This window comes from Aegilops tauschii, chromosome 7, assembly GCF_002575655.3.
Source record: "Aegilops tauschii subsp. strangulata cultivar AL8/78 chromosome 7, Aet v6.0, whole genome shotgun sequence".
Taxonomy (NCBI): Eukaryota; Viridiplantae; Streptophyta; class Magnoliopsida; order Poales; family Poaceae; genus Aegilops; species Aegilops tauschii.
The window spans coordinates 516,582,509-516,605,862 of NC_053041.3; the positions used below are offsets into that span (position 1 = coordinate 516,582,509).

Genomic DNA, 23,354 nt, shown 5'->3' on the forward strand with positions numbered 1-23,354 from the left:
TCGCTCCAGTGCCGAGGCAGAGCTTAGGGCTCTCTCTACTACTACAGCAGAGATTGTATGGCTTCGCTGGCTATTGGATGATCTTGGTGTCTTATGTCATACACCAACACCTCTTCTTTGTGACAGCACTGCTGCTATTCAGATTGCTAATGATCCGGTCAAGCATGAGTTGACCAAACACATTGGTGTGGATGCCTTTTTCACTCGATCTCATTGTCAACAATCCACTGTCAAGCTACAATATGTCCCATCAGAGCTTCAAGTCGCAGATTTCTTCACCAAGGCACAAACTAGAGATCAGCATAGGTTTCACACTCTCAAACTTGGTGTATCAGATGCTCCTAACCCACCTTAAGTTTTTAGGGGGGGTGTTAAGTATATATGTTGTGTTTGTCTTGTACAGGCCCAGGCCCATAGTCCAGAGTGAGGCCCAGGCCCATGTAACCTTGTATATATCTCTCTCCTCCTCAATACAGAAAACTGTTCGGTCATTCTCTCTTCCTCACGTTTCCTAACATGGAGCACCGTTCAAATGAAATGTTAGTGTGAAAGTTGATTGAAGCACAGCCACTGCCTTTAAATTCTTTCTGACTCAAAAACATCCAATGCACTGACATATGCATAATATGAATAATTCCCTGCAATTTATCAGAAATAGGAATGCAACCCAGAAATTTTGTTCGATCCAGATAAAACTGAAAATCTTCACTTTGCTGCGGTACATAGCATGGACCAAACTGCAAGTCCTTGTAGTCAAACTGCATCTGTTTAGTATTGAGTGTTGCCTGGTCCAGTGGACGCTCGAAACAGAGAAACAACTCCTAGATCTAAACCTGGGAATAGTTTGTAATCCAGATTGAACCCAGCCCAATCCATACAAGTATAACTCTAACAATCAGACCAGACCAGACCAAATTGCAAATGCTATAATCCAAACCAATCCAAACTGTACATATTTTCAAGCCAAACCCATCCAACCCATTCCCCGCATACAGTTTCAACCTGAAGTTTCAAACCAAGGGCGTGTCCAATTACTACGGGAAGAGAGGTGTTGGAAGGGTGATTAGCTGCTGCTGCATGTTACTCACCACCACAACGTACGTACATAGAACAAGCTATAATGCTAGATACTGTATGTGACTAGCTGCACTTCGTCCATCACGGTATAAGACGATCTTGTTCGCACTTTCCGACCTGGTCGGCCAACTCGCCGGCACCGTCGAGCGGGAAGAAGGGGCACCTCATAGAGCGCCATGTGACTGTTGTATATCACACTGTCTGGCAGTAGTTGGGCAGCTCGGCCACCGCCTGCGCCACACACAGCCCGCAGTCCGCCACCACCGCCGCCACCGAGCTGTGCCATGTCCATCGCCAGCCCCTTGTTCGCACCATCGCTGGAGTCGTCGAACATGAGCTTCATTGCGCTCGGTTGAACGCGGCCAGATACATCAGTCCATGCCGGTGGCGTTCTCGGTGTTGAGAAGGTTTAGCGTGTAGTCCGTGTCCGCACCGCTGCGGCCAACCAGAGCATGCAGTCCTACAGCGGGACGTCGACGCGGCACTGCGCAAGGCCCCATATCGCCAAGGAGGAGCGACCGGCGGTGGCCGTGGCGTAGCAGGCGGAGGCGTGCGGGACGTGGCCACCAGAACCTGGTCGATGCTGGTCTGTGTCTCCGCACTGGCACCATTCTTGGCGTAGTACGCGCCGATCGGGTCCATGCTGGAGCATGGACGTGCCATGGCGAGCAGGAGCATCATCATCGGCACCAGCAGTGGAGACGACGAGGAAGACATTGCCAATGCGTGATTGCTTTTGCCAGCAAAAAAAGGTGATTGCTTTAATCGGGACCCTAACCTGGTCCCTAATTTAGTTCTTCGTCCATGGGTTGGAATGGTTTGAGACTGTTTGGTCTGTGACCAGACCGAACCAGACCAAGCTGATAATAGGAAAAGACCAAACCAAACCAGCTTACATTAGGAGCTCAGCCCATTTAATCCAAACCAAAAGAGACCAATAGGAAAACCGATTTGAAACTGTGGTTTGAGCCCAAACTATTCCCAGGTTTACCCAGATCTGAATAGTACTACCCTCAAACATGCAAACAACAGCAGCACAAACTTCGCGCAGTTTCAAATATGCTCGAGCAGAGACTCCTTCAAGGTAATATGTTGGCTGGACACATGGAATGCCTTCATTCATGTAACTTGGTAGCTTCAGGCGAACAATTTTGTGACTGAACTTGAACACCGATGGTGCCTTTTGAGCACATAATTTAGAAGAGGACTGCATAAAGCAGACTAGTTCATATGGTCCAGATTGCATGAACTGAGGTAGATGTACAGACATAGTAGGAAGATAGCAATGCTGCATTGCAAGGGCAGTATTATGAGAACGTGCATCAAGTTCCGGAAACCACTGCTTACCTTCATGTAATAGTTGCTTAGCGAAACATGAATCATCAGTGTTCTGTTGCAAAGACGACAAGCAGAAAATCTGAACAGGGGGTATCCTTATGTAGTGTCGAGGGAGGTTGCACTCAAGATCACTAATATGACATAATTCCAGAGGAAATGCAATACCAATCAAACCACAGTCATGCACTTGGGCTAACAAAAACAACAGCTCCAAGGACCTTCCAATTGGGAATGATGGCCATGGGATGGGCCGTACCTCGTTTCGGTCAGCAAGATCCCGTGCTCGATGCTCAGAAATTTTCCATTGTATTTGGGTTGTACGGACAAGATTACTAGCACTCCAAATTTTGTGAAGACCAAAAGTGCCAGCCAACTCATTGGGGATCTCTGGCCACACTGGTACTGCTCGGCCATTGCTTGAAAACGAGGGCCAAGGTAGTTTCAGCTGCATACTTTGCAAATACTTCCAGGATTCTCTCATAGAATTTAGAACACCATAAAAATGCTTCATCGCAAAAGTATCTTCTGACAGCAGCCCAACATGCTTCCAATACAGTTCATGAGAGCAACCTAATGACGGCCACGACATGGGCCGTTTCGCGTTTCCATCTGCATGATCTCTCCAAAAGGATGGCCATGGCTTCGGTCGTAACACCATCCATGAGGGTGCCACAGCTGGGTGGAGCACATACCTCAGTAGGTTGGTGTCGTGACGAGAGTATTTCGTCGAACAGGTGGTCAGCATCGGTGCAGAGAGGTCGCTGGGAATGATGAGTATGACGTTTGGGCGTACGGCAAGCTTGAGGACGACGTCTGGAGTAGCCGCCACGAGTGCGTACTCCTCCGGTCCTGCAACAGCGATGCCGTGGGTGCTGTCGGGTGAAGACTTTGGTGATGAAACCTGGACGTGGAGCGGCGGGTTGGTGCTGGCCGTCACATGAATGTTGAGGGCGCCGAACTTGTCGCTGAGGTCGATGAAGGGCTCGGGGCAGACGGTGGTGACCTTGTTGGCGCTGTTGGTGGCGACAGCTTGGTTCGAGCCATCCGTCGAACAGGTGATGTGCCCCATCGTGACACAGGCAGGGGGCACGTAGTGGGTGACCGCGAGCACTTCCTGGGCCTTGGTGGTGGAGCCGGAGACGTCGGCAACGGGCGCCGACGAGGCGAGCGTCGTGGTTGAGGCCGCCGGATCAACAAGCGTGGTAACCACTAGAGGGGCACCCGTGCTTGCAGTACCCAACGCTGAGCTCATCTCATCTGCCTGGGCGCATAACCTCTCGAGATACCACAACAACTGCTCCTTGGCAGACATGGTCTCCCACTCTGGTGGTTTGACGGCGGGCATGGTGTCGTCGCCGGTGGAATTGTAGGGATTGGGAGAAAAAATTGATGGGGAAGGGTGGTGCCTGGCTCTGTATACCAGATGTAAGGATCCCCTTGATATCTCGCACACGAACTAGTAGTAGTCTCACAGAGGTACTCAATCACAGTAGCTATTACAAGATCTGGATACACGAATGAGATGAAGGGGAAGAACTGGAGGTAGGGGAAAGAGAGAGGAGCCACCGCCGTTCCGTGCCGTGATCCACTGGATGCCCTGGACGTCGCCTCCTCCCAGGCTCTTATCGCCTTGGTCGTTCCAGAATGGGCCAGACCCGTTTAGCTGGCCCAAGGGGCCAGCCCAAGCATGTGATGGTAGGAGGGCTCCTAACACAAACGAGCTTCAACTAACTAGATATAAGATAGCAACCAGCTACAAATCAAGCTTCAATCAACACAGAACCAATTGGGGTTGTCCAGGAGCAGCTGACGCCGATATTTTTGTCGCAGACTTCCACTGAGAGGATCAAGCCCAGAAGATGCGAAGCAGCGCCCCACGGTGGAGGTCTAGTAATAGCAGGCAGCAAAAAAGTGCACTCATCTAGTGCCAAACACTCCTCAGACTCCAAAGCACAGCAGCACAGAGAGCATTACAGACAGCATAACGTTTACTCTCCAGCCACCAACGGCCGATGTCTTGTAAAGATGCAGGGGTATGATCATGAAAAGAATCTGCAACAAATTGACATGTTTGTTTAGAAATCTACATGATAGAAAAAAAACCAAGTGCTGCGAACTTTTTGACTCACCACCGAAAAGGCAGGATATATCATCAACAGTTCGGCGCTTCAAAAGATTATCTCTGGTTAGAATTTTGTTATGAATCAGCATCTATAAGAGAACATGAATCTTAGGTGGAACCTGGATTACAAAGAGCATCACCAAAGTTGAGGAAATAATAAAAAGACTTCAGTGTAGCATCCAGATAGATTATATAAAAGACTACAATGCAAGTTACACAACTTGTTTCATTTTCTGATTTTCATTTTGGTTACAAATAATTATATTTTGTAACAGAAAGATCTCAGTGTAGCATCCAGATAAATTTAACCTATAAACCCTATAAACCCTGGAGAACCGCTAGGAAGGACCAAGGTGACCACGTCGCCTTTAAATCGCTCGTGCCACCGCATGTTAATTTGGTGCCCCGCCGAGGGCATTTTCGTCATTTCGCACACGGACGTATAAAAGCCAACCGCTCCTGTGGGGAGGACCTAGCCGCCACTCTCCTCTTCCTGCCGCCTCGGCTCCCTCCTCCCACCTCAGCTCTCTCCTCCCTCCAAACCCTAGCCCCGCACGCGGCCGGCCGCGCTGCTGCGCCTCCTACTCTCCTCCTCCCCTCGAAGCCCCAGTGCGTATGACCGTGGCGCGGCCAGCATGCACCTAGCGGCGGCGGGCAAGCGGGGACGGCTGGGCGCGGCGAGAGGGGGCGGCTGCTCTCTCCCCTGCCTCCGCCGCCTCTCCTCCTCCTCCTGCAAGGGCTGGGCACGCCCGCACGCAGGTCGTGGCTGACCGCGGCGCGGCCAGCATGCGGCTAGCGGGGCGGCAGCGGGCGAGCGGGGGCGGCTGGGCGCGACGAGTGGGGGCCGGTGCGGCGGGCGAACAACGGCGGCCGGAGGCAAGGCCAGGGGCGGGCGGCAGCGAGCGCGCAGGGTTGGCGAGGCGGCGCGGGCGCGGGCGGCTGGCGCATCTGCGGGCGACAGCGGCAACAGCGCAGCAGCAGGCAGCGGCGACCACGAGCGCGCAGGGCTGGCGAGGATGCGGCGGCGTGACAGGGCGGCGAGCAGCGGGAAGCAGTGGGAGCTCGCCGCGCGTGTGGAGCTGCGTGGACCAGCGGGTCGACGCGTCGTGCTCTCCCTACGCCGCAGCAGCCTCTTCGTGTCTCCCCGCTCCTGCTGCCCCCGGTGACCTTTGTGCCCCTTCTTCTCCGTGCTCGGCCACCCCGCGCCACTACTGCACCTGTCGCTTCTCCCTCTGCCTCTGGACTGGGCATGTGGAGCGTGGCGTTGTCGCCGTTGTCCTCGACGCACGGGGAGCGCTAGCTGCAGAGGAGGCCATCCACGGTGCCGTCGCCCCACAATAGAGAAGGTCGAGAAGGATTCTGGGTGGTTTGGCCTATCCCTTATGCTTTTCCTTTTTTTCCTTTTCAATTTACGCTTTGCTGCTCTTCGATTTGATCCATTACAGTGTTGTGTTCTTGCAGCTTGCTGCAAGTGTTGGACTGGTCATTCCTCTAACCGGAGGCCTTGCGATGGTTCTGTTGGGTTCAGGTTAGTCACTTTCTTTTGCTCCATTTTTTTTTCTGAATAACTAAATTTATTCTGGATAATCATGTTTATATTGTTGATTTATTATAGGTCAAACCCGGCAATGAACTTTAGAGTTAGTATCCTCAAGTTATTTTTTAACTACATTACTAGACAGCCTGTGGCACCCCGGCTCAGAGCGACCGGTTTACCCTGCATTGCCAGCCAGAGATCATGTCTTCTGGCAACACACAACATATTGGTACAGAAAACAACCGCTTTATTGATGCTAGCGGAACAGAGTTCATATTACAACAGTGGTCGAGGCCAAGCGGCACACTCGGTGCGGCGGAACAATATGTACATTATTTAGTGAACATAAAGGGGCCTCGACTCGAACAACTACGTGGCAGCGGAATAACGTCGTAGCGGAAGCTTCATATCACAGGGACACTGATGTGGACACGATCTAGACTCGAACAACGCTCCTTTCCAACGAGACTTTCCTGAAATCTGGCATGACATGCCATGTCAGTACATTGAATGTACTTGCAAGCTCACAACAAGCATAATCATAATGACAAACAATATCATGATATCTAACCAATAATTAATAATGCAACATTATATGTCAACATGCTGTGATCAAGCCCGAACGTCCCTCAGGACAGCTTACCAACTGTGATCATCTCTGGACCACAAACACACCACCATAGTGGTCTTTCTCAAGAACAACTCGTGATCCTTACGGCGATCACAACCACGACCATCATTTGGTCCCAAATACCTCGATGGCCTTTCTGCCATCCATTGACAATGCAAAGTTCATAGCTTAGTGTGCAATTTTTATTAAATGTTGACTCATGGTGGGACCTAGTACGAGGTGTCCGTGACCGTGGACTCGGCTATCGATAGATTATACACTCTGCAGAGGTAGCACACTGTACCCACACCACGGAACCCATGGCCTCGCATTCCCATTCGGGTGGACCAACGGCATTCCGACAAAACCCCTCCATTGCCACAACACTCTCCCGGCCACTCCGACCCAAATCCCCAACGGGCTGGTCCTGGGTGGCCCCGTGTCTACCAAAGACACCCCGACCACCGTCATGGTCAAAACACTCCCACTCGGGGACTCGGTACCATAATCTCATCAACGAGCACATAAGATTATGTGTGCTTACCAGGCCAGGGCAAACACGACATAATCTTCCCTAGATGGAGGCACCGACCAGAGGCCGTGTCAATGGACCGAATCAAGGCCTTCCCACAAGGCAAATGTGGTTGCACTGGAAAGAAACTCGATTCAGCGGCACCATGACCCAGTCAACGGTATATTCAAGTTGAGTTATATTCGGGATTAACTTTAAACTAAAAATGACCGGTGTCATAGCATGCCATGAAATGCAAAACAACACATGCATCACATATTGATAAAAATGACCGACGTCATCCATATGCACACCAAGCATAAACGTCAAAAACTCATATTACTCTACTTGCTCAAAATGACTCACAACTTAACCAGAATATTTTGCAACAAGTTTTATTAATTTCCTACGCAAGAAAGTAACTCCGATAAATTTTTCATATGCTTGACCAAAAGATATCATTATCAACAACTCTTAATTTCTTTATCACTAAGTTGGGTTCAAACATTCTGTAAGACAAGTAATATGATTAAACAAGTATTTAACAGAATATTTTCTAACAATTTTTTATCAATTTAAGAATGCAAACACAAAGCTTTAAATAATTACTAACATGCATAACAAAATTATTTCTAACATCACCTCAAATAAATTTTAACTTGCTTTACCCACTTAAACTAGTTTCAACTATTCTGTAAATCAAGCATAACAACTGACCAATACTTAACAGAATACAAATAATTCAATAATTATTTAAATGCATGGGTTAATCATTTCATTTAAGTGAGAAAATCACAAATATTGAAATGGCATCATAAAAATGTTGCTGTGGCTTGCCTTAGTGCAGATGAGGTTCACAAGCCTCCTGGTGATCCTCAAGACAAACCTCACCTTCTGGATATAATTTTAAACACAAAAAGAGAATATCAAGAACACTTCTGAAATTCACCAGAAATTCTAACAACTCCGAAAAATCTCATCTTTGGTGAGCTGTTAGATTTCCTTTCAAAGAACACAATGCAAAAAGAATCATCTCATTTGGACTTATGGTTAAAAAGTTAAAATTGTTTGAAGCTCTCTGGAATATAAATGAATTTGAATAAAAAGAAACAGCTAGGGGGGGGGGTGACGTCGAAGGCGTAAAGCCCAGGGGCGCCACCACTCGTACCGCTTCGCGCGTGTACTGAGTGGCTGACTAGCGGGCCCCGCTAGTCGGGTGGGGGAAAAGGGAGAGAGAAACAGAGAGGGCCGCGGCTTCGTCGGAGCTCTCGCCGGCGACGAGGGCTCCTTGGCCCAAACGAGAGGGAGGGATTGAGAGAGGGGATGATGGCGCACCTGCCCGTACCCGTAGCGTGGCTAGGGGTGGTCGGACGGCGTCGGAAACTAGCTCGCAAGCGGAGGCAGAACATGGAGGTCGCCGGAGTTGAGGAAGATGGCGAGCAGAGGTCACTCCAGAGGCTCCAAGTGGGCGAGATGGCCTCACTTGAGAGAGGGGGAGGCCTTGGAGGGGTCGCCCAGGCCTGGGAGGGGCTGGAGCTACCGCGGCGACCAGAGGGGATCGCCGGCGAGCTCGAGCTCAGGGACGGCGGCCCGAGGCCTGCCCAGCCGGGCTACGGCTTCCTACTCGATCGTGGGGTGTGTGTGAGTGCTGGATGGTGCTCGAGGAGGCCGGGGGTGGCTCTATTTATAGGCGAGCGGCGAGGGTGCTTCGGGCTCCGCCGGTGGACACCTGTCCACGGCGCTCGGCGACGAGCGGCGTCAGTGAGAGGGGGAGAAGGCGACGGAGGTCACGCGGCCACTATGGGCGAGCGGAGACGAGCACAGGATCAAGGGGATGGCGACGAGCACAGTGCGCTCCGCACTATTGGGCTGGCCGGACCTTGCCCGTGCTCCCTGCGGCGAGCTCCGGCGTCGGCGAGTGCCAGGGAGGAGTTAAGGACGTCGAGACGATGATGGTGGCGGGGTTTGGCATGGTTGGGCAGGCGGGGGAAGCGAGCACGCTTGAACAGAGCGCTCAGCGTCACCCAGAGCGCGTCGACACGCATGCCTGGCATCGTGGACATGCGTGGTCACCGCGCGAACTCTCTCCTCAGGCCAGCCTTCGTCCAAAAATCATGTCTGGCATGTTGTTCGTGGTAGTTTTGAAGTTTACCACGGTTTGTTTTGGATCCAGGTGCAGTAGAGAAGATTTTACAAGCCATGTAAGTTTCTGGTCAGTAACTTTGGTGATGTTACTGTGGTCAAATGGCTGGGAGTTTGGGGCTGTGCTTTGGAGGCTGGTTATAAGTTACTAAGGTAAAGATGCACAAGAAAGTTCAGGTCAAATGGAGCAAGTAAAATGGTAGTTGCTGTAGAAACCACCATTTCTGTCCAGAACAGAAAAGATATTCTGTAGCAAAAATATTCCAAAAAGTGATGAAATATTTTTGCTCAGGGAGGTGCCCTAGGGTCCCTAGAATATTTGTGAATTATCTTAGAATTTTATGAGCCATAAAAATTAGGGTTGCCTTGAAGCAAACATATCTGGCTTAGGGTTTTTGAGAGAAAATGAATATTTTTCATTTAAGAAAAATATTCCAAAGGTTATTTTGTGGTGGATCAGAAGTGAAGTGATGGTTTGGGAGAGAAGTGAACACTTGGGTGAAAGCCAAGGATGCCCAAGTGTTTAAGTCCAAATGAAAAGATTCAGAAACTCCAAGTTTCAAAAACTTTCAAATGAAATTTCAAGCAAATAAGAAAGGGCAAAAACTAGGCTGTCACACAGCCGTTGGCTTTCAGTTGCCAGGTTAGTATCATATCTGAAAAAGAATGGCAATTGTGGCAGTAACTTTATGTTGCTTGATACTGTGCTGTACTACACACATATATCATTACCAATCTATTTTTTGTTTACCTTTTCCTGACTTTAGAAAGGTGATGTTTCATTATGCTTGGTACAAACAACTGGCAGCTATGGTGCCTTCCTAATCCAAGCATCTGTTATTTTTCAGGTTTTGCTGCTGTTAATTGTATTTGGTAAGCTGCCTCTCATTGTGCTTGTCGTCGGAACCAGCAACAGCAGAAGCTTGCCTGCTGCCCTACCAAAGCAAAATTAGGTTATTTGTGAATGAACATTACCTCTTCAGCAATCTGATGGATTTACAGGCTTGTTTGTTTCGTTGGTGGCTTGCTGCTCGGGTATGTGATCACATCAGTTGGTTATTTGCACTCGGAGCTAAGATCTTTTCTGCTCGTCTCCTGAATCCTGTTCGATAAAATGTGTGTGAGCTGAGACATTTTTTTGTTTCATGTTCCTTTCCGTGTGCAGGTTCTTTGTTGATTTTGTTGGATGTGTGTGCTGTTTACCAACAAGGTTAGGTTTCCTATTGGCTTGCTTGATTAGGTCTTGGTACATATTCCATGAACCGGTGTGTTTGTGCGGTCAGGTTGGTCAGGTTGGCTGTATATAAATTTTGAGGTTCACCTGCTACGGATATGCTTTTCTAATTGTAGTGTGACAGCTTTAACCAAATTCTGTTTAGTTCACTCAGCCTTCTATTCATTGATTTTGTGTATGGTTCTTGAAAGTAGAGCTTGTTAAGCATTTGAGAGTGTTCCAGTTTGCTTAATCACTGCGACTATGTGCTCTGGGTTAAAATTCTAAATTTTCTCTTAGTAGGAGCTTCAGAAGGGTTGCTCACCAATGAACTAGAAGATTGTTTTGTCCTGGGCACTCACATGATTAAGGAAGAAATTGGTTATTCCTGGATGTGCTATGCAGATCAAAGGTGAGCTCATCCTATTTTCTTTCTTCAATCTTAGCCGAAGATTTATCTCCGGTTTCCTTGCATTTGTCATGTTGGTTCTTTATGTAGATGTGCCTGCTAGCTTAGAATCTGTATCATCATCTTTGTCTTTGAGTAGAACTGAACTGGGGATTTGCTCTGTTCTTTATATTTTTTATAAAAGATTTTAAATTCCTGCTCATTTCTATCGACTTTACTGTAAATGTTTTACATTTAAATTTATCACATGGACAAGAGCAATATTTCTTCTGAGAGTTATATTGTTTTGCGTCTATTACAGATTTTGCAGGTTATTTAGCCATTCCCGTGCTTCCAAAGCAACTCATGACCCCTCTTATAACTCTGCCCTGCAATATTTAGGTGTTACAAAAATAGTTTGACCATTTTGCGTCATAATGAGAGTTCTTTCACTATTTTGGAGATTGGTGCATTCTTTCTGCAGTTTAACACCTGCATTGCAAATAATCTTGCCAGAGAACTGTGTTGGGCACACAACTGCGTCTCCAACCCATCCGGTATACCAGCTCCTCCTCGCCCCTTCCTCAATTTTCCGGTAAAAGTCTATGCTTTGGTTTATGCTTACTTGGTGGAGGTGGATATGGATGCAGATGGAGAGGCACAAATTCATGGATTGGCCAATGAGATATGTAGATTGAGATAATATGACGCTTCAGATAAATGATGTGCATAATTTGGACCAATGGCATGGTACCTTTTAGTCCTGTTGTTTCCCCCCTCATGTAGCCTGCTGCTGTGCTACTCTGTGAAATATGCATCTCACCTTTTGTTGGTACTGGTTGTGGCTGCAGAAAATAGAAATCCAGCCTCCTTTTTTTGTGCGGAAATGGGCCCCTACGGTAAATGAAGCTACACTAGATCCACTATACTTCAGCTATTTTGTCAATTCTTGAGGCTTCATTGGTAGTGTAGATTCAAGGAAAATTTATAAAATTTATGCATTCTTCCTTCACTTTTTTGTATTTACATGTTTTGTGCTGTTGAGCTAACTCAGTTGCAGATAACAAGTGTGCTCTGTATTTAGTTTAGCTAACATTTTTTTGCTACTATTAAAACATATACTGCTTTTAAGGGAAACATAACTATTGTTTTATTTTATTAACCCTATATATATGACAAATTCCTTCTAATTTGTTGTTCTTAACCGCTGAAGGGGCCTTTCAGTGGTACGTGCACACGGTTTTCATATGTATAACTGTAATGAACATACAACACTGAGAAACTTTTATTTGTGAGTTGCATGACCACGGTGTTAGAATCCTTACCATTTATAACTTTTGTATACATGAACATATAAACACTCACTACAATAATTTCCCTGTTCGTGAGGTGTAATTTTTAAGACTAGCGGCAGTGGGGAAATCCTTATCACTGTTCTTTTATGTCTTATCTGGTTAGCATAGTGTTAGTTGAGAAATGATAAGAGCAATACTTTCTGTTGAATTGCTGGGATAAATATGCTTTTTTTTTGCAATTAATAGCTTGAGAAGCTCATAATGCTAATTCAACTGAGGTTGATTGGGAACATCCCTTCTATTTGAATTTAACACGTCTTATACTGTCACAGTGGCATTGTGCAAGTATGATTTTGTGGCACTACCACTGAGATCTTACAAGCTTTGTATGCTCTGAACAATTGGCTATAACTGCATAAGAATAACTAGAAACCTTTTTTGGTGATCTATTGAGGCGTCATGGCTGGTGTGTGAGACACTAGAGTAGAGACATATTCAGGAGGCGCCACCGTATGGAAGAGTTGTAATAACAGTGGCGCAGAGCGCGTGTTTGTTCAGCATGGATGTGGCCGTGTGTTCATTTGTAGCCTCATAGCTTTATAAGAAAATTTACATCACTTATTCGGTTTTAGGTTTTCACTCAGACATACAGTGGTTAGTGATGTTAATCCATACATAGTCCTATATGTGGCTTGATGTTACCGTATCTTTCATTCAAGATCTTGTGAACCCATGTTGATTTCTGGACCAATAAAGTGATATGTTGTTAGATGAAGCATTCAAATTTTTATTTGTGTTCTGGCTTTGTATGTTCTATGCAGCCGTGTCCCTAGGGACAGATCCCTTGTGACCCTCCCCTGTTTTTGATGCCAACAACATGGTGCCAGGCGAGAGAATCATGATTCGCCACCTCTTCCTTTTGTTTTGATCCTACAGGAGCCCCTGCATCCCTACTGCCCCTGAGCCCAAATCACATGAACCTACCCCAACCTCCTCGTGTCGAATGAATGAGTCTTGCTAAAAATTGAGTTTTCTTAATTAGTATATATGGCTTCTCTGAACATGACATTTCTTCGTGTATAGGCCACAAGCTCTGTTAGTTGTATGATAGATATGGAATTTCAATTTGATAGTTTGAACAATAGTTATCTATTAGTTATTGTCAGTCTGACATACTTTTGTCACCTTCTATCATGTTTTAAGCTCAACTGATGGATGATTTCTGCCATGTTTTTCTTCTTCATTTTCATGTGGAAGTATTAGATATCCTGGGGATGGATGTTTTATTCGAAGAATTCCCAGAAATTGTGAATCTCGGTGTACAAGAATCAACACGAATGCTGAAACATTGTTTTTTTTGCTGAAGGTAATATTTTTTCCTGTTCCGAGGCATTTTCCTCATGTTTGCTTCTAAAATGTTACTTCCAAGGCAGGCTTGTATGATTCATGGAGTTCAATTAGCAAGGCTTATAATATTCCACCCAAAGATTAATATTGTTGCAAGGGTAGAGGCATGCAGTAGCAAGGGTTGCACCGGGGGCGAGGGATGGCATGGTAGTACTGGAGGTTGTCCAATGGCGAGGGTAGGGCAGGGCAGGGCAGGGACATGTAACGGTGATCAGTCCTAAATATCTCAACGTTGAATCATTCCAATAGCCTTCCAGCAAGTTCATTCTTCTTCTCTGATTGGGTCGTGTTAGGCCAGAAGAGTAAAACTAGAGATGAAGGATAACTTATTAGGCAATTATGTTTGTTGTACTGCTTGGTATTTGTTTCGAATATGAATAACTTTGGTTATGATTTCTACACTGCATAGTGTCGTTATTATGAGATTATTGATTACTGTCACATATCTCTTTTTTCAATGCAAACAGATATGCATTTGCTTTGGATCTTTAGTCCTTCCCTTTCTATGCTATTAAGAATATGACCCTTAGTGGCTGTATTTAGTTCTTGGATAGAACCAGTTGTGAAAATAGGGAGAAAAGATGTTGATCTTCTCTCGAAGACCACTACATTGATGCCTTCTGTTGATCATCGGTCTCTAGATATTCTTACTTGCATGCTTTGAGTGCTTGGTTCGCTCTTGTCCTTTGCGCCATTGGTGCAACGGGTCATCTTTCTACTCCAGATGACGTGGAGCTCAACAATGTTCTTCTAAATGTAGAGGCCAGCTGCGAATACCTTCAGCAGTACACTGATGAGGCCATGGTCAACCTTCAAGAGAGTGGTGTCTATCCTTATGGCCAGGAGCAGTCAACAGACGACGATGAGGACCTGCCAACCCAGAGCGATGAAAATCCACCGTACGACCCAGAGATGAGGACCTCACTTGATGATGAACAGATCTTCGACAGCAAAGGATACTGCTCTGATGATTTCCGTTTCCTACCTGAAGATCACTTCTAACAGCCCTGCAAGAACCATCAGATCACTGCTATCATCATTAGAGCCCGTCGTTGCTCCCTACTAATATAGTTATCTATAGCCATATGTAACATATATCCTATCGCACCATGGCACAGTCGGTTCTTCCGAATCTATCTGCTAAGCCTTAATGATCTGTATGTACATGTGAACCTAATGATGTACTATGTCCTATCGAACCATGTCACTCTCGGTTATGCCAGATCTACTGCTGGAACTTCATGCTTTGTTTATTTGTTTTGCTACGCTCTGCTGTGTTTAAATCATATGTCTGATTGCATTCTTATGCTTCCAAGTTTATCTCGGCATTATGCCATGTTTTTATAGTTTTAGTTACGTAAGTATGTGTGCTCACGGAATAATTTTAACCTATGGTTTATTTCCATGCCACTCAAATTTTATTTAGCCCTGGCCTGCAAGCACCGTTGTCTTGATGGATGATGATGATTTAATAGTCAAGGGGCTTCCACAGGTTGTAACTAAGCCATCCATATGTCTGAAAATTCCTGATACTAACATACCCAATTGACCTGATAGATTCTTTTACATTTCCAACGAATGCAGCTCTCTGCCATTTGTGTTACCATTAGCAGAAGGTACATGCTTGAAGAAGCTATTAAGCGGATCCATGGTACAATTCATGCATTCGAGCTCACTGATGATAATGACGACACAGTAATGGCATAGTGAAAATTGATCTCCAGCCCCACAGCCAAAGCATGTTGCCAACCCAACAGCTGTTCTTTGGAGAATCAACTCGGTTTGCCAACGATGCTATCGAATCAACATGTTCTGCTGCTTTGGCCTATCTGGTAACCATGGGCATCATCACAATAGACAATTCCAACTCGACAAGCCTCAAGAAATGCCAAAGGGAGCTCAAAGCTGAGCAGTTCTGGTCATCAGTGCTATTTGAGCGGGCAGAATCCTTTCAAAAACAGCTCGCCTCTTTGACCGCGACAAAGAAAGGGCCTCATTCAGAAAGTGACGATGATAACACTCCAGCACCCAAATGTGTAAACGAATTAGAGGTAATCACGCTGTTGTTCTGCTTTCCGTTTGCATTCTGACAATACCAAATGTCGTCTTACATACAACTGGCCACTCTTACATACAACTGGCCACTGACATCTAGGATGGCTTGAACGACGCCACCAGCTCGCTTCCACCAACCGAAGAAGCATCAGACAAGTAACATGCCCTCCCTCTTGCTCTTCAGAATCGTGCAACTATATGCGTTACTCATGTTTGTTGTTTTCCCAGTGAACCGGATCACAGGCCCAGCAAGAAAACAAAGTCTCAGTCAAAGACTAAATGGACAGGTCAAATGTAAGACAGTTTCAAAAATCATTTCATATGTAGTAATCTTATATTCACGGCTCGGACCTTACTCGCCTTACACGCAATTGTCGTCCTTTACTTACTCTGTATTTGTACTTATATCATGCTGGCTCAGTATTAGTTTCTTATGTATTGTTTGATACGTATAAACAATGTGCTCAACGTAACTTTATTTATCTGGTGTTACATACTTCGATATAGCTTGTGGATATGCCTTTGAATCTCAACATCTAACTACTTTGTCATCCCCAACATCCAGGATACATAGACGGAGATCACGCTGGAATTTTGCCCTCTGTCTATGCCTCAAGTATCGATGATACCTCCGTGCACTATAACTACCATGCCCTCTTTATTCTGTTTATTCAGCAAATGATGGATTAGACGAGGATTTATTCACACTCGATCTGTACAACAATGGAGTATTCATGCAGTCTTTTATTTAAGCTTTCAAATGAGTGCATTGGATGCTGGCTTTGAGCATTTGGCTTGCATGTTTTTCTTGCTGTTATATTATCTATATACAACTTTTCCTGAATGAGTACCACTCTATATGACTTTTTCTGTGCTTGCAAATTTTTATGGGTATGAACTCCAACAAACAAACAAATGCTACTGGAGACTGGATAATAATGTTCAAAGAATTTCTGTTATGAACTATGAAAACATTCAACCCCAACCACTATGAACAATTGCAGCGCCAATGGTCCACCAAGCATAGAGCCTATCAGATGAATCTCTCCCTGCCTGCCTTCCTTCCTAATAGCATTGTAAATATTCTATCGTAAGCTTCTTCGAATGCTATATATCATGAATAATCCATGTGTACCAATCTGCCCCTAAATATATTTATGTTCACTCTTTACATACTTGCCTTACTCTCGCTCCTTGCGCCACCGGCGCAACGGGTCATCTAGTTATATAAAAGACTACAATACAAGTTACAGAACTTGTTCCATTTTATGATTTTCATTTTGGTTGAAAATAATTATATTTTGAAACAAAATTTATTAGGGTAAGTTTCTTTCCATGTTTTACTTGCATGTTTTTGTGCATAAATTTTTTCAAAACTTGCAAACATGTATTTCTCCGAGCTCTAAAAATTATATGTACGCCCCAGATTCTAAAAGTCCTCTCTCGGAGCAGATCCTACATATTCCTCTTGTTCTTGCCAGCTAGGTGCGCTGTCCTGGTTGGGTTGGACCATCACTATCTTCAAGGCTTGAACCTTCCTTCCTATCAGTATAGGGAGTCCGCGGTCAGCTTCGTTCGACTCGACGAATTCCACAGTTTCGTTGTGAAAAGGAGTATTACGCTTCACACCAGCTGTACTTTTGCTGTTGAAGACTAGTTTCTGGTATCATCCCCTCCTTTTCATGCAACTGCCTACTTAGGCTGATGTAAACGTTGGGGTTTGGAAATAGTGGCATACTATAGACATAGCATTGCTATCTAGGAGTATTTATTTATTGCATCAAGAATGACTCCTTCATCCAGAAGTTGTTCAATCTGGCCCATCAGAGATAAGCAGGGAACAGGGGACATACTGAAATGTCTTCATTTTTTTTGGCCCCGTCATAACATTAATACCAGAAAAATCTGAGCCTTAATTTCCGATACTAGACAGATTTACTTAGCGACCCAATCAAAGCAGTATTACGGATTATGTGCAGGCAGCCAATCAAAAAACAGGAAAGATGCAAATTGAGGTTAAAATTCAGACTCATTTATCTGCCGTCTAGTTTTACCATTATTATCCTTTGTTTATTGTGCTACCATTTTTGCAAAACCGTTGTCACATCCCGCTTTGGCTGAATCAAGGAACAAACCTACTATGCAGTACTATATATATGTCTATACCTACAAATAAATGAACTGAGAAAATAGCCTGCACTTTGTTAGACCAAGGAAAACAAAGCAAAATTCACTGTCACTGAAAAGTATTGGGTACACACTATGACACTAACCAAGCCACAAAAAACAGCTGTCTAAGCAAGGGGCGGGCGCCCTCTGCGGAGCATTTGATCAAGCAAACCACGACCGATCTTGAATCTCAAAGGAACCATTCGACAGTCAAAACTACATACATAGTTCGTAGTCCAGAATTCCAGATGCTGCTGTCCAGCAAGGCAGCAACGTCTCAGGAGTCATGCATGACAACCAACCAAGCAGATAATTATATCTTCACCGCCGCCGGTGCCTTTGATTCCAGATAGCTAGGGAGCCTTGACCTCGACCGTCTGCAAGAGACAAAACGGCCGGCCGGAGGAATACTTCGATTAGGGACTGGCCGCTGGCGCCAATCGCAGGCAGTATAAAGAACAACCTTGCTCGGCTACTACCTCCACAGACCACAGCTCCGCACAACAAATGACGCCCTTAGGCACATCGCCCTCTTCTGGCCTGCACCTTGCTCCGTTGCTAATTGTCCTATTGATGCACCAGCCTCATCTGCTTGTAGTCGTAGCCGACAACCTCACGGCCGGATCGTCTCTCCGGCCCCCTCAGTACATCACCTGCCCCTCCGGTGACTTCGCCTTCGGCTTCCGTGCACTCGACTATGACCCCAGTCACTTCCTCCTTGCCGTCTGGTTCAACCTCAACCTTGACCCGGCAGCCGACCCCGGGCAGAAGAAGGTGGTGTGGTACGCGAAAGACCCGGCCTCAGACTCGGCAATCATGGCCACGGGGCAGGCCGTATTCAGCATCACCCCCCATGGTGAGCTCTTGCTCACAGACTCCACCACCGGCGGCAACATCTGGACGAACCCGAGCCCTGGCCAGTCAGGGAACGTCCTCAGGCTACAGGACTCGGGCAACCTCCAGTTCGTCGCCATCGGGGGGAGCAACGTCGTCTGGGAGACCTTTCGGCACCCGACCGACACGCTCCTCCCGGGGCAGACAATGGTCTCTGGAGCAAAACTTCAGTCTAAGCGCTCCGACACGGACTTCTCCCGTGGCCGCTTCAGCATGTACGTGCAGGCTGACGGCAATATCGTCTTGTACCTCATGAACCTCGCCGGTGACAACATGGACTCGTACAATTCATACTGGCGCACCGGCACCGACCAGCCCGGGCAAACCCAGGACGGCAACACCACCCTTTTCTTCGATTCGCCGGGGCACCTCCACTACCAGATCAAGGATGGCACGATGCACGATCTGGCACCTCCCATGCCGAACTCCAACGTTAGTTACTTCCAGCATGCGACGCTTGATCCGGATGGCATTGTTCGTGTCTACACCCTGCAGAAGAATGCCACTGGAAGGCGCAATGTGCCATGGACGATCTTTGGGCTGTTCCCAAGCAATGGTTGCAGCAGCAGCACTACAGGCTGGGAAGGAATGTGCGGCCCCAACTCGTACTGTGTTTATGGTCCTAACAACAAGCTCGATTGTGAGTGCCCAAGTGGTTACTCCTTCATCGATCCTAGGCTCAAGTACAGAGGCTGCACACCGGCGTTCGTGCCACAGAGCTGCGATGGGAAGAACCAGCCCTCCGAGTTCAGTCTTGTTAAGTTGCCCAACACCACTTGGTTGCTGTCATCATACAGAGGGTATTCGTACACCACAGAGGAGCAGTGCGACAACTCATGCTTGCGAGACTGCTTCTGCACCGCCACTCTGTTCGATGGAAAAGTTTGTTACAAAATGGCATTATTGGCGGGCGCAGGATGGCAGGAGGGAAGCCTCAACATGAAGTCATCGATCAAGGTGCGGACAAGCAGCCTCCCGATGCCGACATCACCGAGAAGACCATTGCCTTATTTACTGCTGATTTGCTCGGTGCTATTGATGCTGGCTGCAGCAAGTAGTCTCATGCTACATTGTTGCCTTCGGAAGAGGAACACTAACCATGATTTCCTGAGGGTTTTCACCGGAAAGGAGCTTTACAAAGCCACCAATGGCTTTCACAAGTTGTTGGGCAAAGGAGGCTTTGGAGAGGTCTACCATGGGGTGATAATGTCGCCACACACCTCTGATGTAGCAGTGAAGAAGCTCATCAACTCCAACGAGTACAGCGAGCGGGAGTTCGCGAATGAGGTGCAGTCCATCGGCAGGATTCACCATAGGAACCTCGTCCGCATGGTCGGTTACTGCAAAGAGCGGGAGCAAAGGATGCTTGTGTTCGAGTTCATGCCAGGCGGCTCCCTTCGAAGCTTCCTCTTCCAGCCTCAACGGCCGTTGTGGACGTGGCGTGTAGAGGCAGCAATTGGGATTGCCAAAGGGCTAGAGTATTTACATGAAGGCTGTGATTATCCGATCATTCATTGCGACATCAAGCCCGACAATATACTTCTAGATGGCAAGAGCAATCCAAAGATAACTGACTTTGGGATCGCCGAGCTTCTCAACAACCAGCAGATGCACACCACAGTGACCAATATCAGAGGTACAAGGGGCTATATTGCCCCTGAGTGGTTCCAAAATGATAGGCGCATCGATACCAAAGTTGATGTTTACAGCTTCGGTGTTGTGCTACTGGAGATGATATGCTGCCGGAAGTGCCAGGATCCGGTGACCGGGCAGGATGGTGATGACTCGGTCACACTATTCTGGTGGGCCGGTCAGTTGGTCTGTCATGGAAGGATTGAGGTGTTGTTGCATAGTGACGACGACGCCATGGAGGACTTGGTCAGAGTGGAAAGGTTCTCGCGTGTGGCGTTCTGGTGCATTGAGCCGAATCCTTTGCTGCGACCAACAATGCACCAGGTTGTGCAGATGTTGGAGGGTGTGGTTGAGGTTGGCGTCCTACCTGATCCTCCAAGCTCCACAGATTCACCACCCTTAATCTCTTCAGTTGACTGGAGTGCTTTGCTGTCAAGTGATACTCCTCTTACTCCTCTTCAGGTGGAGTGATTCATCTTGTAGTATCTAGCACGCTCACCGTTGCTAAGTCTGATATGCTAGAGTTGAAATAAGTTTCTTTTATTCTTTCCATTGCTCAACACGCTACGTTAATTGTTCGCTACTGTGTATTTAGTTGGTGAAGTGTCCATTCCTTGAAACAGCAGTACATCACAACAATCACATTGCATATGTGTAGGCATCTTCTAGCAAATGGGATAAGTACAACTATACTATGTATCTCCGTGCAGAGTCCAGTAGATCAATAAAAGTTCCCCTTTCCAAATATAAAGTTAACGATGTAGAGGCTGGAGTTGTACTTATGTTGTTCCAAAAACAGCTTTAGCATTTACGATGAGTATAGATACTGTCTATACTCTATAAACTGATTACCCATTATCTTCCAAGTTTACCACTCCCTCCGGCCCATATTAATTGTCAGTCAAATGGATGTATCTAGACGTATTTCGGTGCTGGATACATCCATTTGAGAAACAATTGATTTGGGGCGGAGGCAGTATTTTAACTATCAAGGACTGACTGAATATCACTTCGGTCCTTGTAAAAAAAAGGTCATAATTTAAACAAGGCCCAAATGAATGCAGTTGAAAGACTTAGTCATCCTTTCTGTACTCTTGTCAGAACTTCAAAATTTTAATGTGAGGATATTGTTTTACATCCAAAGGCACTAACGGCAAGATTTAGGTAGCCTAAAAGCTGGCACCTCTACACCCAGTAGTTAATGTGTCTCAATTGAACAAAATGTTACCTACCTTTTCCTGTAAGAAGTCAGATAAGCTCTTTTGCTTATACAAACTGAATCTTACTATGCCGAGTGTATAAATTTACCAAAAGATATACCTCAAAGTTTGGTACGATTTATCCACTTCAAAAGTTATCGTTTAGTTGGGCCATTTTTTTTATAGAAACTGATATATTGCAAAACCTGGAAGGCTGGAACAGAACGAAGCTTCATAAAACATCCTCCATCATTAGAACAACAGAAGACAAATTATCCCAAATGAATGACAGAACTAGTTCGAAGACTTGTTATTTGATTCAACTAAGTGCATTAAAGTGGTTTAGGCAAGCATACCACAGAGCCAAAGCATGTAATGTCTCGTCGCCGTTGGCAGCCATGTTGTTGTTCCCCAGTCCCAAGTGATTCTATGGCCCTGAACAAGCTGGTAGTGTCAAAATAGAGGCAATAGTGTTTGCTCCAATTCATTAGCAGGATCAGCAAACAAGCTGCCAACATGAGTTAACATGTGATCAGCAAACTCGTCATTCCACACCACGCCCTTGAGAAGACTTCACCAGACACCACATCAGCAGAATACCAGCCAGCTCTAAGAAAAGTGGCAAGCCACAACCATAAGTGAGCACATTGTCAGCAACCTCATGTCCGACACCATGTCCTGGAGAAAAACTTCAACCAAAATGTTTCCAGTACAATCCAGGCCCAACTTGGGGAAAATTGATGAACCCCCGACAGGGGCGAGCTCCAATTCTTCCTTGACATCCAGTTCTGAGATGACTGGCCTCATGGATTTGTTGTTGAGGTGTCAGAGCAATGACAATGATCGATACTAGATGTAAAGGCGGCAGCAGCCATCATAAAGGCACTGGATATGCAGCGCACTTCGTCCTTGGTCTGTCCTTCACCATGACTGGAACTCCACTCGGGCACCAACATGAGTGATTCTCTGCAGCACACACATCTCATTCACGCTATAGGAATCAAACAGCTGATGAAAAACCTCCTCGAGTCCTGGGTCACCTGGTAAGTGTGTGGTCATCGACGACGCGCAGAACTCTACCGGTGGCCACCTCCTGGCGGCCGGACATTCCGTCGAACACATGGCGTGCTCTTAACTGATGTGGCTCGCCATGCGGAAATGTAGCCCCACATGTTGTCCCAGGCGGCATGATCCCATGAATGCGGCCGGGGAAGGAGGGGGCGCACCGTGGGATCCCGCGTGGTTTGCATGGCCTCGCTGCCAAGGCCAAGGCCTGATGTCAAACAGTCGGCTAGCGTCGAAGGTACGAGGGCAGCGTTCGCGCGAAGAGTGGTGGAAGCGGCAGCGGCCTTGTCAGGGTCCGCACCCTCCCGTGCTCCGGTGTCGCCTCCGCGCGCGAGATGCCGCCACAGAATGAGCCGTCGCTTTTTGCTCCCCGCCGGCAATGGTGTGTCTGACATCGCTACGCCTCTTGCTCGCACCAGAAAGCGCGCCAACGAGCCTACTTGCCAGAGTAAATTGCAAAGTACCGCCGCAATTGTGGACCCAAAATTAGAAAACCACTACCATTCGGGATTTTTTTTTTCAAAAACCCACCGCTATTGTACATACAGGGCGTGTTTGGCAGCCGTAGCAGCCGGGCCTGGCTCACATGCGGCTGATGAAGCAAATGCAGGCTGTAATGCAACATCTGCACATTGTAACAGGGGCCAATCCATTTTCCCCCTAACTTTGTCCCAAGCTCATCTTTACCCTTAAAATAAAA

The 23,354-nt window shown here is 46.7% G+C and overlaps 2 protein-coding genes and 2 long non-coding RNA genes across 4 annotated transcripts; 2 read left to right on the top strand and 2 right to left on the bottom strand.

Annotated features, from left to right (window-relative positions):
- Window positions 1-903: 903 nt before the first annotated feature.
- LOC120968042 (uncharacterized) lies at window positions 904-3,760 on the bottom strand. Its single transcript, XM_040394423.3, has 2 exons — window positions 2,425-3,760; window positions 904-2,284 (listed from the first exon to the last, which is right to left on the bottom strand). Exons 1-2 carry the CDS (start codon window positions 3,758-3,760, stop codon window positions 2,274-2,276), a joined length of 1,347 nt encoding a protein of 448 aa, XP_040250357.1. The 3' UTR covers window positions 904-2,273.
- Window positions 3,761-5,014: 1,254 nt separating this feature from the next.
- LOC123495075 (uncharacterized) lies at window positions 5,015-16,462 on the top strand. Its single transcript, XR_012189486.1, has 16 exons — window positions 5,015-5,883; window positions 5,999-6,065; window positions 6,153-6,222; window positions 10,169-10,372; window positions 10,503-10,547; window positions 10,854-10,962; window positions 11,261-11,340; window positions 11,455-11,495; window positions 11,589-11,688; window positions 11,790-11,837; window positions 13,497-13,599; window positions 15,067-15,132; window positions 15,225-15,691; window positions 15,796-15,851; window positions 15,924-15,989; window positions 16,261-16,462. It is a non-coding gene; the product is annotated as an uncharacterized lncRNA (long non-coding RNA).
- A 1,818-nt stretch (window positions 16,463-18,280) lies between these two features.
- LOC109770562 (G-type lectin S-receptor-like serine/threonine-protein kinase LECRK4) lies at window positions 18,281-20,861 on the top strand. Its single transcript, XM_073504326.1, has one exon. It carries the CDS (start codon window positions 18,372-18,374, stop codon window positions 20,859-20,861), a length of 2,490 nt encoding a protein of 829 aa, XP_073360427.1. The 5' UTR covers window positions 18,281-18,371.
- A 943-nt stretch (window positions 20,862-21,804) lies between these two features.
- LOC120968043 (uncharacterized) lies at window positions 21,805-23,135 on the bottom strand. Its single transcript, XR_005762070.1, has 2 exons — window positions 22,630-23,135; window positions 21,805-22,555 (listed from the first exon to the last, which is right to left on the bottom strand). It is a non-coding gene; the product is annotated as an uncharacterized lncRNA (long non-coding RNA).
- Between the last annotated feature and the right edge of the window lie 219 nt (window positions 23,136-23,354).